The sequence below is a fragment of the Haliotis cracherodii genome, unplaced genomic scaffold, assembly GCF_022045235.1.
Source record: "Haliotis cracherodii isolate W230 unplaced genomic scaffold, xgHalCrac1.p SCAF_1, whole genome shotgun sequence".
Taxonomy (NCBI): Eukaryota; Metazoa; Mollusca; class Gastropoda; order Lepetellida; family Haliotidae; genus Haliotis; species Haliotis cracherodii.
Window position 1 is genome coordinate 80,068,722 of NW_027266264.1, and position 15,307 is coordinate 80,084,028.

Consider the following 15,307-nt stretch of genomic DNA (forward strand, 5'->3'; position numbering starts at 1 on the left):
CATAGCATAATAGTAATAGTCATTCGTGACCACCCCTGTCCTGTCGTTTACGGGGGGCGGTCGGGTAGCCTAGTGGTTAATGCGTTCGCTCGTCACGCCTAAGACCCGGGTTCGATTCCCGACATAGGTAAAATATGTGAAGCCCATTTCAGATGTCCACCGCCTTGATATTGATAGAATATTGCTAAAAGCGGCGTAAAACCATACTGACTGACTCACTTTCGTTTACGGACAAAGTCGAATAGTGGCGACTGCTCGACTTAACCCGGAATTTCCCGAGGTGAAAACCACAGCTTATGTTGACCGTGTATTGGAGACCTCTCTGAATATGACATCTCTATTTGACGAACAGTTTTGAAACACAGATTGTAGATTGATTTATTTGACAGGAGTGTTAAGTAGCTGACCTGTGCCCTTTATGTGACCTATCTCGGAATGTAACATCTTGATGTAACTCAAAGAGGGAAAAGCTGGTAGAATTTAAACAACTGGGGCGTATCGTTGTGTGCTTTTGGTCGCCATGGAACCCGCCCCGTTTCTTAGGTGGTATCATTAATCGCCAAGCTATTGAGTTGTGTTTTCTTTTCGTCCGCAATGCTTGTTTGTGCCAATATACGTTACATTCACTATCCGCCCTGCCGGGGACTTATTAGCATGGTGTCTCGGCTCAGGATCATATTTGTTTCAGAATTCTTCGATGTCACGATCCATGATTCCCCTCGGAACGCCCGTCTCCCTTGTGTGGCATTGTCTGAGAGTTCATAGCAAGGCTTTGCGCATTTGTGGGTATATCTAAGATGGTTGTGCAGTAGCTCAAGTGGTGATCCTTCGGAATGCTGGACATGATTGTTATATTGTTGTTGCTGCTGCTGTTTATTCGTGTCTGTTACTTGGTTACTTGGGCTTTCCATCCGCATCAAAATCACAATTATTAAGTTTCATCTTTTTTCAGACTTGATTGGACTATGCATAGACCAGTATATGTTTGGACGGCCGAGGGTGGCAACTGGACTTTTATAGTCAGATGACTCCCTTGCGTGTGGAAGATGGTCATTTCCACCAATAAGCTTCTAATGTTAACCATTGTCATCATCAGCATCACCTGCAGTAACGACATCATTATCACGAGTAACGACACCATTATCACTAGCATCATCACCAGTAACGACATCATTATCACTAGCATCATCACCAGTAACGACATCATTATCACCAGCATCATCAACAGTAACGACATCATTATCACCAGCATCATCACCAGTAACGACACCATTATCGCCAGCAACATCAGCAGTAACGACATCATTTTCATCAGCATCACCTGCAGTAACGCCATCTTCATCAGCATCAACAGCAGTAGCGACATCATTATCACCAGCAACAACAGCAGTAACGACATCGTTATCATCAGCATCACCTGCATGAAACGTCATTGTCACAATTATCAGTCGCATTATCATATATGGTACCCTCCTCTCTATATAATCATTAAGTTGGTACATCGTAACGACACTATCGCTACGGTTGTGAACAGTATCGCCCATCTGTGCTATTTGGCCTTTAGTTCCACGTCCTTCCAGCCTGCTGCTGTTCGCGAACACCCAAATCCTGTGAGGCGATTAATGGCGACTTTGAATCGATAACAAAGTAAATTGCACGCACTGTCTCTTGACAAATTCCTTTCACGGGCAAAGCTCCATGTGATGAATATAGAAGCAAGCGGGGATCAGGCAAGGAGATGTGCGAAAGATACTCTTTAGAGAACAAGATAAAACAGCATTGATGGTGGACGTGCGATCCTTGAGACGGGTAGCAGGGCGAATAGAACCACCTCGGATGTGCCCCGCTCGTCGTGACAACAGTCGGATGGATGCAGTTATTACTTCTGTACCGGTTGTAACAGATGCAGGATAACCTGACTGGATGCCCTTAGGGGCACGGACAAACTGGCCCCAGGATTCGCTGCGTGTCCTTAATAGCGATAATGGTGATTGGTTCACTGTCACTGAGAATGTTTAAAATCTGAATATTATCAGTCCCCAATTTGAATACTTTGGGTCCGAGGACACTATGGGGGGAGTGATATAACTGCGTCACATGCTAACTGCGTTAACCCCGTAAGTCCATTCACTCACTCACTGTATAGGCTGCGTCGTATCAGGTTCACTCACTCACTCACTCACCCACCCACCCACTCACTCACTCACTCACTCACTCACTCACTCACTCACTCACTCACTCACTCGCTCGCTCACTCACCCACTCACTCACTCACCCACTCACTCACTCACTCACTGTATAGGCTGCGTCGTATCAGGCTCACTCACTCACTCACTCACTGTATAGGCTGCGTCGTATCAGGTTCACACACTCACTCACTCACTCACACACTCACTCACTCACTGTAACAGTTGTGTCGTATCAGGTGTACTGACATTTCGGAGAGGAAAGGGGGAACTCTCGAGACATTGGTGACGGCAGTGTTATAAATAAGTCCAGCGTATTTTGCCCAGTGTATTTTATTGACACCATTCTCACGCATCAAAACCAACACCGGTATTTAGGCCACGACAACGACAAATGTCTTTTCTGTGTTCATGTCAACTGATTTGACCAACCTCCCGCTTCACTACAGCACTATCACCTCTAACAACTAATTACAAAATTATATAATATATTATTTCAGCAACGACGCTTATGAAAGGATCTGTGTTTCATCTTATGTTAGTCTTTTACGTTTCAATCAGTAGCAATACCAGTTTAACAATGGCGACCTATGAAAGATAGTGTCTGGGCCTGATAAACCCGTGGTTAATAGCGTGAGCAACGCCCCGAGATGTCTTCGGAATGTTATATATCTTCCAATTTTGCAATAATAACAAATTCCCAAATCCCAGAAAAAAATCTTTTGAAGAAAACATATAATATAACACATTGGTGCGACCATATCGATCGTTGGTTGGCCTTATTGATCGCTGGTTGAAAGGTCCAATCATGCTTTGCATGACGTCTTGATACAGATGAAATATTGCTGGCGATATGCCGTAGACACGCCCATTCACTCCCTTGGGAAGTGGAGTAGAGACAAGATCAAACCGGTTAGCATGGCGTCCTGAAATAGATATTGCTTAGTATATGCTGCAGACATACCCGTCCACCAACTCAATCACTCACTCAGGAAATAGAGGTGAGGTGAGGTGAAATTGGGTTTAACGTCGCGTCCAAGATTATTGCACTTATATAGCGACGTGCATGTACGTGTGTGTGTTTGTGTGGCTGCTTGTACTAGTCCGGGCTGATGCCGATTTATAGTGCTAGCCCACTGAGATACCATGCCGCAGTTTAACATGAATACCCCACTCAGACACAGTATACTGACTCCGAGCCGACCAGTCCTTGTTTTAGACCCTTAATGCCGAGCGCCAGACAGGGTAACAACAAGTACCATCTTTTAACGTCTTTTGGTATGACGCGGCCGGGGATGGAACCCCGGACCTTCCGCTCTCCGGGCGGACGCTCTACCACTAGACCACGGAGGCGGTCCAGGAAATAGAGACAAGATCAACCAGGTTAACTTTATACAGATGTAATATTGCTTATTATATGCCGTAGACACGCCCATCCACCCACTCACTCACTTACTCGGGAAGTAGAGACAAGATCAACCTGGTTAACATAGCGGAAGGACAGCAGGGCTTGTTAACCGTTACTTTGTTCCTGGCGCCCCCTGTCCAGCTGGACTTCCAAGGTTTAATCCGCAAGGATCCCGCTGATACCAAAGCGTTCCGGCCTCAGATGCTGCCGTAGGCGATGTTCCCGGTGCTGAAGCCTCCGCAGACTGTTTGTGACGCTGCACTCAGTCCTGTCACCGACAAACGCAATCAGATGTAACCAGTAATAGAAGAAGTCTTATCAGCATCGCCTGCGTTGACTACTCCGCAATGGGGCGCCACCTGCACTTGTAGCCCACCATAGATCTTGTCAGGACCAACAGATTCTTCTGATGCGATCTGTATCATTAAACAGAACGGGGTGGCGTTTGTGTATAAACTGAATTTCCCCTCGAACGACGAGGGTTGTGTGTGCGATGAATTGCTTATTAATAATATGAACGGTTGCATTTCTATTGAGTGAGTGAGGTCATGTTGTTTTATGCCGGTGTGGACCGTGTGCCAGCACTGTCACGGCGAGGATTACCTGTATCAATCAGTGTAAAACGTGTGGAAATAAAAGCAACAAAACCCTTTTTCATATTCATGAGAAGTCAGTTGTACAATTCCGATTATATCATGAGCATGTGTTTATGAATCACTATCAAACAGTGATGATGCCAGGTGTTCGCGAAAAGGAGAGCGTACTCTGCCCCACCGTTGGCGCTCCACACAAACACATGCAAAGGCATTGCAATCGTTCACTCGAAACAACACGGGAACATGTGGTACATGTAAAAATAAGGAATTGCGTCAGACAATAGTCTTGTCACTGATTTCCAAATTTGTAGATGTCCTAAAAATGTCTACCATAACACGTTTTGAAAGCTTACTGAGGCCTTGAATTTTGTAAACTTGATGAATTTAGAGCAAGAGTCGTATGACGCATTTGGAAATCGTCGTGGAAAGAGCATAATCGATTGTACCTCAAAAGCTGGAATGTAGTTCTACATAAAGGCAAAGTTGACTATTGGAAAGTCGAAGTCATCCCTCTTGTCATTCGGTATAGTGTGGAGATTTCTGAATCGTTATCCACAGATCTTAGTATGGAACAGTCGGTTCACTGATCTCCTTCACGACCAGTACACGTGTTTAAATCAGTGGAAGGGAATAAGCTATTGATGGTTATTGAACGATATCATATCATTGATATACACCTGAAGATTAAGACTTGCAAATCCGAGCAGAAATTCCGAATCATTTGCTGAAAGAAACAGATCCGTAAGAAGGGGATCACAATTGGTGAGGTGAGGTGAGGTGAAATTGGGTTTAACGTCGCGTCCAAGATTATTGCACTTATATAGCGACGTGCATGCACGTGTGAGTGTGTGTGTGTGTGTGTGTGTGGCTGCTTGTACTAGACCGGACTGATGCCGATTTATAGTGCTAGCCCACTGAGATACCCATGAATACCCCACTCAGACACAGTATACTGACTCCGAGCCGACCAGTCCTTGCTTTAACCCTTAAAGCCGAGCGCCAGACAGGGTAACAACAAATACCATCTTTTAACGCGTCCGGGGATCGAACCCCGGACCTTCCGCTCTCCGCGCGAACGCTCTACCACTAGACCACGGAGGCGGTCGAACACAATTGGTGCCGATGGGGATATCTACTTCTTGCCCAAATGGCTTACCACCATTTTTCACATGGATGTTATCAACGAGTGAGACAAGTATTTCACATTGTTTTCTCAGTAATCTTCAGATGGCATTTGCTTTCATTTTAGACAAATTGTCCTGAACCTCTGAAGACAGATAAGTAACTAACTATATCTATGGTCATCACGTTTAATAACAAACGCCCCATGGGTCAAGGAATGCAGTCTTTCCTCAAGTTTATCATGCGTGATGGTGGTGTACAAAATTGACAAAATTAAATGTTGTGACAGAGCTGATATCTTTTCTGAGATTGATAAAAGTCAAGCAAATTGTTGGAGTTTTGAGAAATCACGTGGTATTCATTCCTCGATTGTATTATAGATTATTGTGAATCTTTGAGACAGGGATTTCTTGGTACATTTGCTGGACCAGCAATATATCTCTCTTTGACTAGATTTTATGGAGCTTTGGAATGCAGTAAAAAGACAATTGTCATGTCCTCAGGCTTTAATTTGCTAGGACTGATGCGTGGTTTCACACATTTCTTACACAGTAAACACAGTCATACATTCTTTGAAAATCTACAATCTGGTCCAAATTGATCTGCTCTCTAATGGACTGGGACAGGTACCTCCTGTGAACAGGGCGGAGTTATGCAGTTTGATAGGTGGCAAGATGTAATACTGGTTGTCCAGGATAAGTTGGACCAACTCACTGGTATGAATCACTATCAAGCAGTGATGATACCAGGTGTTCGCGAGAAGGTGAGGGTGTCCTGCCCCATCGGTGGCACCCGTCACAAACACATGCAAAGCCATTGCAATTGTTTTTGTAGTCGGTGCACAGGGTTTGGGCAAGCATATTTGGTTACGCTTGTTGTGCACGTGCAGGCCATGACGATGAAATTATCTATGCTCCTGTGGTCACACGTGTTGTTCATAAGACTATTAAGAGGCCGGTGTGAAAAGTGTGAGAATTCTCTGGAGGTCGTTTAATAGAAGTTAATTACAAACAAATGTCAAAGATAGGTAAGCATGGCCAAATCATGCATTCTCAGGCTCGAGAATTGGCCTTTAATAAATTACATCAGACTGTGAAAACTTGTGCTATGATCCAGTTGTCTCAATATAAATTCAGCTAGCAAAATTACTTTTACAGAATGCTGAAACTCCACAAACAATCACATGGGCTTCACTAAGGAACATATCATTGAGTCAACTATCACCACGTTAAGGTCTCATCATTTGATGAATGACATGGCACTATTCATTATTGCTCCCAAGGGTAAAACATTTTTTACAGGAAATGAAGTTCTTTCTTTGTCACGATACTTCTCAATTGTCGCTATCTATGCAAATTTGCTGTCAGCGTTTTCACAGTCATCGGGTACTATTATGTGCTATTGAACTCGCCACTAGGACTCGTTGCTAGCCGAGACAAGACACAAAGTCCATCGTACTACTTGTCGCGGACCAGCTACCCCTTTCTTCACAATGGTACGCTCCAGTGGGCGGACCTCATACATAGTCACAACCCAACTTATCCTGGCCTACCCATAGGTTACTTGTCATTTATTTTATATATATGGAGTATATAGTTTCGCTATTAACACCACAACCTCCGTCTTCCTTCGACAAACGTATCACAAAATTACTACGCTTATGAATTTCGAATCATCAACCAATCAAAATGCCTCTTCTTGACCTACGTACGGATCTCCTTTCTTGTATTTGAGACACGACGAGTCATGCACACGTCATACCGCCACTCGTTTGAATCATGTAACAGGGGCGTTATTTGATTGGATGGCTATTGTCTTAGTCGTGTTACTGGGACGGGACTCATCCTCGTTTGTCCACTGTTTATATCTCAATTCTATTACGATAAATTCCCTGGAACCCATTCAACACGGCGATCGTAGCGCTAAGACGATCGTAACTCCCATACTTTAACATACACTTACGACAGTCTTAGCGCTACGATCGCTTTGTGGAACCGGTCCCTGGACCAATTCGTCACCACAGCTTCGTCTCTGAAGTGACATCACATTCCGTGTCTCTTGTCACTAACTTCTGTCGCACATGGATGTAGTGAGTGAGTGAGTTTAACGCCGCTTTTAACAGTATTCCAGTTATATCACGTCGTGTCAGCTTAATCTGGGAGGAAAGCCCGAAGTGATGCAGGTCTCAGACGTTTACCACTTCGGTGAAACCCACGACCACGGGTATGGTGCTGACATACCTAGAAACATAATTGGGGCGAACCGGGATTCGAACCCACAATCATAGGTTTCTGGCGTGCCCAAGGGACGCAACTCTGCACAGCGAATCGCGGCGCCTTAGACGACTGGGCCCCCGTGTCCCCCATGGATGTAAGGTGACCAGAGGGCTAATTCTAGCATCGTGTCAATCGGATGGGAAGGCCAAGGGTATTTGTCCTAAAAGAATGTGGATGAATACTCTGGGTAATAATCGAGTATGTATTCCATTGACAACAATGAAGACAATTTACTGTAAGTGTTCCCGTGGCATTTCATTGGCTAACTAAGCAATTGTTTTTGCGTTTATGTTTTAATAATGTTTCAAATATATGTTTCAAATAGGCCACGCCCACTTACGGGTTACTGTTTTCTGATTGGCTGATAATGGAATGGGCGGAGCTTGTGTAGCATCCTACCTCTGAACATGTCACGGGGTCCGTATTCTTGTCTACCGTTTGTTTACTGCTAATAATCAACTCAAGTCTGTGTAGTTAATTTTTTTTTAAGTATTTATTTTTAAGAATTGACTTCAATATGGTTTTTTTTCGCTCATGGAGGTATACACATACATTTCGTGCACACTTTGGGTAAATCCGCTACCATGAACGTAAAACAATATTGAGGTCATATCTTAAGTACTTCTGAAGCATATTGAAGCACATTGAAGCGATATGTTGGAGTTGACAGGTACATGACAGACATGTCACTTGAAGCTTCGTGCTGAGTCAGCTGCGAACGCTACTTAACATTAAACTATACACTTTGAAATGAAAGTCGTTGAAATCCAGAGACCGTATGCAGATATGTTATCACAAAGTAGCGTTTTGGAAGTGCATTATGTCACTGAAAGAACGGATCAAAGTTCTATCATTTTATTGAACATGTTATTCCTTGACGCGGCGGTACAAAACCAATATCTTGTTTCTGAATTGAGAGGAACTAAAAAGGATAATGGAAAAAGATCAAAGAGAATTGTTAATAGTTACTCGATCAAACTAGCTGACAGAAGCAAAACATTTCAACAAAACTTCATAAAAAATCTCTTGCATTTTTATCGAGGGAGCATCTCAAAACCAGTGTGACGGTAATATTGAAATGTCTCGTGGCGCTGGTCATCGCGCATGCGTGTCAAGATTGGAAAAACACACTATGCCACATCTTTTTATGCAAAAAAGGAAGATCGGGTGGATACTGAAACATTCCGAGACTCCAGTTTCTTCAAAACGTTAGTTCCTATGGTGGAGTTTGTTGGTAACCCTGGGCTGGGAACTTCTACGTAAATGTCAGACAGACATTGGCGGCTACAGTCAACCCTAAGGGCGTCACCATGCCATGCATCATTAATGAGTAAATACCACACTACAGAATCAATGGCGGAAAATATCTGTAGAAACCGTCGTGTCAAATCTTTGGGATGGGTCAGAAGCGGAACAGGATGTTTGCAGCAGTAATTTTGAGAATTTATGTAGTACGTCATAATCGTCTTTACACGTCAGTATTTGCTTTTATGACGGCGTGACGAGCGTATGAGCATCGATTCATTGCGTCGCGGAATAAAGACACACAGCCAAGTCCCATCCGAGAGATTCTCTTCCCTGATCGTTCCGCATAAACACACCCCCCACCCCCCATCCCCCCAACCCAAAAACCACCATCCACCCTACCCCACCCCATCCGGGTGTATTCCTATGCCTAGTGTACCCAGTCGGGTGGTAGGGTGGTCACAACCATCCATCTCGCTATGATGCCATTTACCGACCTGGAATCAGTTTGTTGGTGGTTCTAGTCCGAGATTCGTCAGAGTTATGAGTGAGTGAGTGAGCGAGTGAGTATGGCACCGCCTTTTAGCAATATTCAAGCAATATCACGTCGGGGGACACCAGAAATGGGCTTCGCACATTGGACCCATGTCGGGAATCGAACCCAGATTTTCGGTCTGACGAGGGAACGCTTTAACCACTGGGCTACCCGACCCTCCTCAGAGTTCTGATCCTCGGTATGTCACGGGGCCATGCACGGGATGGTGGGTCTCGTCCAAGTGAGTAAGTGAGTATGGTTTAACGCCGCTTTTAGCAATAATAAAGCAATATCACGGTGGGGGACACGTGTGCGCGCGTGCGTGCGTGCGTGCGTGCGTGCGTGCGTGCGTGCGTGCGTGCGTGCGGGTGCCTCTGTGTACTGATTTATGCCGGGTTTATAGTGCTAACCCACTGATGTACCATGCAGCAGTTTAACATGGATACCCCACTCAGACACAGAATACTGAGTGAGTGATTGAGTGAGTATGGTTTTACGCCGCTTTTAGCAATATTCCAGCAATATCAGGTCGGCGGACACCACAAATGGGCTTCACACATTGTACCCATGTCGGGAATCGAACCCGGGTCTTCGGCGTGACGAGCGAACGCTTTAACCACCAGGCTACCCGACCGCCACCACAGAATAATGACTCCGACCCTGAAATTAAGAATTGTTCTCGGGTCCATTTGGACTTTTCTTTTAATTTAGCGGACACATAATTTGTTCAAATGAGATAACTATTTCTGGGACTAAACGTTAGTCTCGGGACATGCTAGCCGCGGGACGGGAGACATGACCTGAGCATGAGACAAATCAGGTCCAGGGCACTGCTGCGGTTTTACTGCATTTATCATCATTTATCTTGAAGGTTCGTGCTTTCCACCTAACGATTGGAAACAAATTGGTTATTTTTTTAAAGCATACTTGAAAACATTAAATCTCGTAAATTAGCTGAAGCGCTTTTCTGTCACTGCAATGCAATATAGACATGGTGTCCGTGAATAATCATGTCCTGTACAACCCACGTCCATTTGGAGTTTAGATTCCTGGGTTGAAGAAAAATGGACAGGTAAATGGAAATTGACATGCTTTCGTGTATCGATACTTTTGTTTTTAACATGATGAGTTACGTGTGGCCTCACAATAAGTGAGTGAGTATGGTTTTACGCCGCTTTTAGCAATATTCCAGCAATATCACGGCGGGGGGCACCACAAATTGGCTTCACACATTGTACCCATGTCGGGAATGGAACCCGGGTCTTCGGCGTAACGAGCGAACGCTTTTAACACTAGGTTACCCGACCACCGCCCTCACATTAGAAATGTAGAATATCCAGCCATTTTCAAAATAAATGATCGTGAATAAAACACGACCGAGACCGACACATAGCCCATACATGGGCACCACTAAAGGCAACTCCCGAGACCCAATCCAACACTTAAATCTTTAATCTCAGTTAAACCCCTTAAACCTAACTCAAGCGTAACCCGAACACCGCTTTAATCGCCTAAACTGGTTTCAGTTCTCTTACATGACTCAAATCCAATTCTCAAATCAAACTCCATATTTCACAACGAACCTTCCAACCTTATCACGAATACACGCAGGCGGGGTAGCATAGTGGTACAAGCTGGAAGTCCGAGTTCGATTTCTACATTGAGTACACTGTGTAGCTCTCCTATTGCCGCAACATTTCAGAAAATGGCGTAAAACTATACTCACTCACCACAACTACAGTAGTAGTAAAGTAGTAAAATGGTTATTAAAGTGTCACACGCACAACATGTACGGGGCGGTCGGGTAGCCTAGTGGTTAAAGCGTTCGCTCGTCACGCCGAAGACCTGGGTTCGATTCCCGACATGGGTTCAATGTGTGAAGCCCATTTCTGGTGTCCCCCGCCGTGATATTGCTTGAATATTGCTAAAAGCGGCGTAAAACCATACTCACTCACTCACTCACAACATGTACAATATACAACTCCCCAAGCCCAATCCAAACTTAACGCTAACCCTACAGCCCATTGCCCCTCCTAGCCCCGACTACTTAATCCTTATCCAAATCCCCAACCCAACATACAACCATACCCCGCATCCCATCCAAATTTCAACCTACCCCAATCTAACTCCTAAAAACCTACCTCTCCCTCCCCATCCCCGTGATCACCCCCGTGAGTAGCGACTGCGGTATGCGACCACTTCTTTGGATAACTGTGTTCCAACACAAATCTTTATTTTCGCACAGATGATTCTTGGTCCTATTTTGGTTTTTTAAAAAGTGCCCAGTGATCGGGAGTTACCGAACTGGAGCACGGGCAGAATGATAGTATTGTTGTTATGATGCCCATTTAAATATAAACATATCGATTGCAATAAAGTAAATATAACTTCCTAATGCTTTTAAGAGATTTACTGCGCTCTTTCAGAATTTCAAAGACACACTGGCAATAAATCCATCAAGATTCCGAGAAATCACTGTTCATCATTTCAGCCTAAATAACTACATGACGACTTGCAGAAGGAAAGGGCATAAACGTTATCGCTTCGATGGGAGGCAACTCTAGGTCACGTTTCAAACGCTCGCAAGGGGTCACTTTACAGAGACCTTCAGAAACGCTCTGGTGACTCTTCTGAACAGGAGGGAGAATGAGGTGGATGATGGAGGCTGCGCACGCAACGTTAACAAGTCACGTGGAAATAATGGCGGTTTCGGGGTTTGGAGGTTCATATGTCCGAAAAAGAGGGCAAGGGAGGGCAAATTTAGCCTGACCAGTCCTGACCACAGTCTAATTTCAGTCTAACTCAACGCCTGCGGGTATATTCCGGGGCCGTGTATGGTAGAACATTAATACCCGTATCTGATAACAGATCCGTTCTCGTGTGTCATTTTAGTGAGTACTATTACAAACTTAGTGCCGACTTTAAACAAATAATACGAGAGACAGGTGGTCTTGATACGTTGAATTTTGTTGGATAATATGTTCCGATTTAACTTTTGTAATTCAAGATCCGTTAACACCAAGATTCAATGGATATGAACACAAGTCTGGAATTCGTGCCTTGTCTCTGAATACGTTTTATTTTGTTGCGCGGTGACGTATGTGCGCTCTGTTGTCATTAGATCTAAGCAGGTTATATATTACATTGTTTTTGTTTCTGATGAATACAACAAAGCAGTTAAAACAAGCAAAACACATAAGAAATTCGCTATTCATTGCACATTGCAGATAAGAGGCTCATTGTTGCACTGCGCACTCAATGATATCGGATTCTTGTACATGGACGTGACCCGGGATGGAATAGGTCTTCAACAGGCCATGCTTGTCGTAAGAAGCGACTATGCTTGTGGTAAGAGGCCACTAACGGGATCGGGTGGCCAGGCTCGCTGACTGGTTAGCGCATGTCATCGTATCCCAATTGCGCTCATGATGTCAATAACCGGATTGTCTCAACCAGACTCGTATATTTACAGACCGCCGTCATATAGCTGGACTATTGCTGAGTGCGGCGTCAAACAACAAACAAACAAGACGGATGAGGTGTCCATCTAAGGTAGGTCACGTGTTTCCGGCGATGGAGATGTCAGTCACAGATGAGGTCTAGGCGGCTGATGTTACTGGCTGGGTTTGTGTAGATCTCAACCCGAAGTGAAAAAATGCCGTCACTTTCTCCCGGGATCTGTCTGCACCAGAACAGAACTTCAACCCACGAACTACATACATATATTTAGCAGTAATTTGATGAAGACAATATTCAGTGATGATTTTGATAACGATATATATCAATAGTTCGAGGTTTCATTTTATATTTGTGTTGTTAATAAAAAATATTAAATACGTGGTATTCAAACGTGGTATTAGAATGGGAAATATGTACGTGCAATAAAGTCAAGATCGACATCTGGAAACTAAAGCACTGAAAGCATCCGAGTTCGTTTGTAACATTGTCTGATGTTGGACATGCATCGATGAGTACGATCCACTTTTCAAGACAACCGCACAAGTCGCACGGACGGAATAGTGCTACAAGTTGTTACAGAGAGTACTGAAACGGGGTGCATATAAAACCTGAACTCGGCAAAAAAAACCGAAATAAGATTTCCAGCCATGTTCAGCATATAAAGGAACGTCCCCCACCCCCTCTAGGGGCTGACGCTAAACCTATTACACACGGTGGATGAGCAGAATGGCGGTCCCTACACTCTCCGGTGTGTAGACTTAGGTTTATGTCAGGAAAAAGTGTAAAACTAAACCTAATTAAAATGTCTGCACACATGATAAATAAGCTTCGACGGGAAAACGAATTAGCAGGTCCCTGTGTAACGGGGAGAGTGTTATTTCTGTCAGTTAGGCCGCCGACAGTCAGACGCAGTGCTTGTTTTCCAGCGCTTGGCAAGTTTTTTTTCGACGGGATGTCGAATTCTTGAGTATTTCTCCAGAAGAAAAACAGGATATTTTCTCTCTTTCCCTTCTGTTTCTCAAGGCGCCGTGTTATGATTCTGCCATTTCCAATGTTGATCGATGGGATGAAATATGCATAGCTAATTTTCTTCTCGTTTGGATTCAATCGATGTTTGCTTTCAAAGACTTCGGCCATACGTCCTCTTGTTTTCACAGAACCCGGCTTCCATAATATGTTCTGCAGTTTATATCGGATTATGTTTTCAAGTCGTTTTTATTTGTCAAATGATTATTGATACGATTTCCATATTTATGAAACGTAAACACTTTGGCCAGGCGAGATGGAAGATGCAGTGGTGCTCAAGTCAGCAGCTTCAGTATCAACCCCAACTTTACCGGACGTGTACCGCGAAACTGATGTAAGTTATGCGCGGTAGTTATAAAACATATGACCTGCGCTATTCCTGGCGTCACATGCAATACTTGTCCAACCAGACCCCTCCCTTTTAATATCCATGACAGGGATCGGGTTAGTCAAAACGTTTTGACAATGTGTGATCTGGCTGACTGGTGTGGCATGTACCCCGGTCGTGTTGTTGGGTACTGGTTACAATGTGTGATCTGGCTGACTTGTGTGGCATTGTACCCCTATCGTGTTATTGGGTACTGGTTACAATGTGTGATCTGGCTGACTTGTGTGGCATTGTACCCCGATCGTGTTGTTGGGTACTGGTTACAATGTGTGATCTGGGTGACTGGTGTGGCATTGTACCCCGATCGTGTTGTTGGGTACTGGTTACAATGTGTGATCTGGGTGACTGGTGTGGCATTGTACCCCTATCGTGTTGTTGGGTACTGGTTACAATGTGTGATCTGGGTGACTGGTGTGGCATTGTACCCCTATCGTGTTATTGGGTACTGGTTACAATGTGTGATCTGGGTGACTGGTGTGGCATATACCCCGATCGTGTTATTGGGTACTGGTTACAATGTGTGATCTGTCTGACTGGTGTGGCATGTACCCCGATCGTGTTGTTGGGTACTGGTTGCTATGTGTGATCTGGGTGACTGGTGTGGCATATACCCCTATCGTGTTGTTGGGTACTGGTTGCAATGTGTGATCTGGCTGACTGGTGTGTACGCCGATCGTGTTGTTGGGTACTGGTTTTCAATGTGTGATATGGCTGACTGGTGTGTACCCCGGTCGGGATGTTGGGTACTGGTTACAATGTGTGATCTGGCTAACTGGTGTGGCATTGTACCCCTATCGTGTTGTTGGGTACTGGTTGCTATGTGTGATCTGTCTGACTGGTGTGGCATTGTACCCCGATCGTGTTGTTGGGTACTGGTTGCAATGTGTGATCTGGCTGACTGGTGTGTACCCCGATCGTGTTGTTGGGTACTGGTTACAATGTGTGATCTGGCTGACTGGTGTGGCATTGTACCCCTATCGTGTTGTTGGGTACTGGTTACAATGTGTGATCTGGCTGACTTGTGTGGCATGTACCCCGATCGTGTTGTTGGGTACTGGTTGCTATG

At 44.6% G+C, this 15,307-nt stretch overlaps 1 protein-coding gene across 1 annotated transcript in view; it reads left to right on the plus strand.

Annotated features, from left to right (window-relative positions):
* Positions 1-1,046: 1,046 nt before the first annotated feature.
* Positions 1,047-15,307, plus strand: part of LOC139457904 (uncharacterized) — a 66,384-nt gene continuing 52,123 nt past the window's right edge. The window contains exon 1 of the mRNA XM_071239249.1: positions 1,047-1,389. Within this exon, the coding sequence (XP_071095350.1) occupies positions 1,047-1,389 (343 nt within the window). The remainder of the gene's footprint in view (positions 1,390-15,307) is intronic.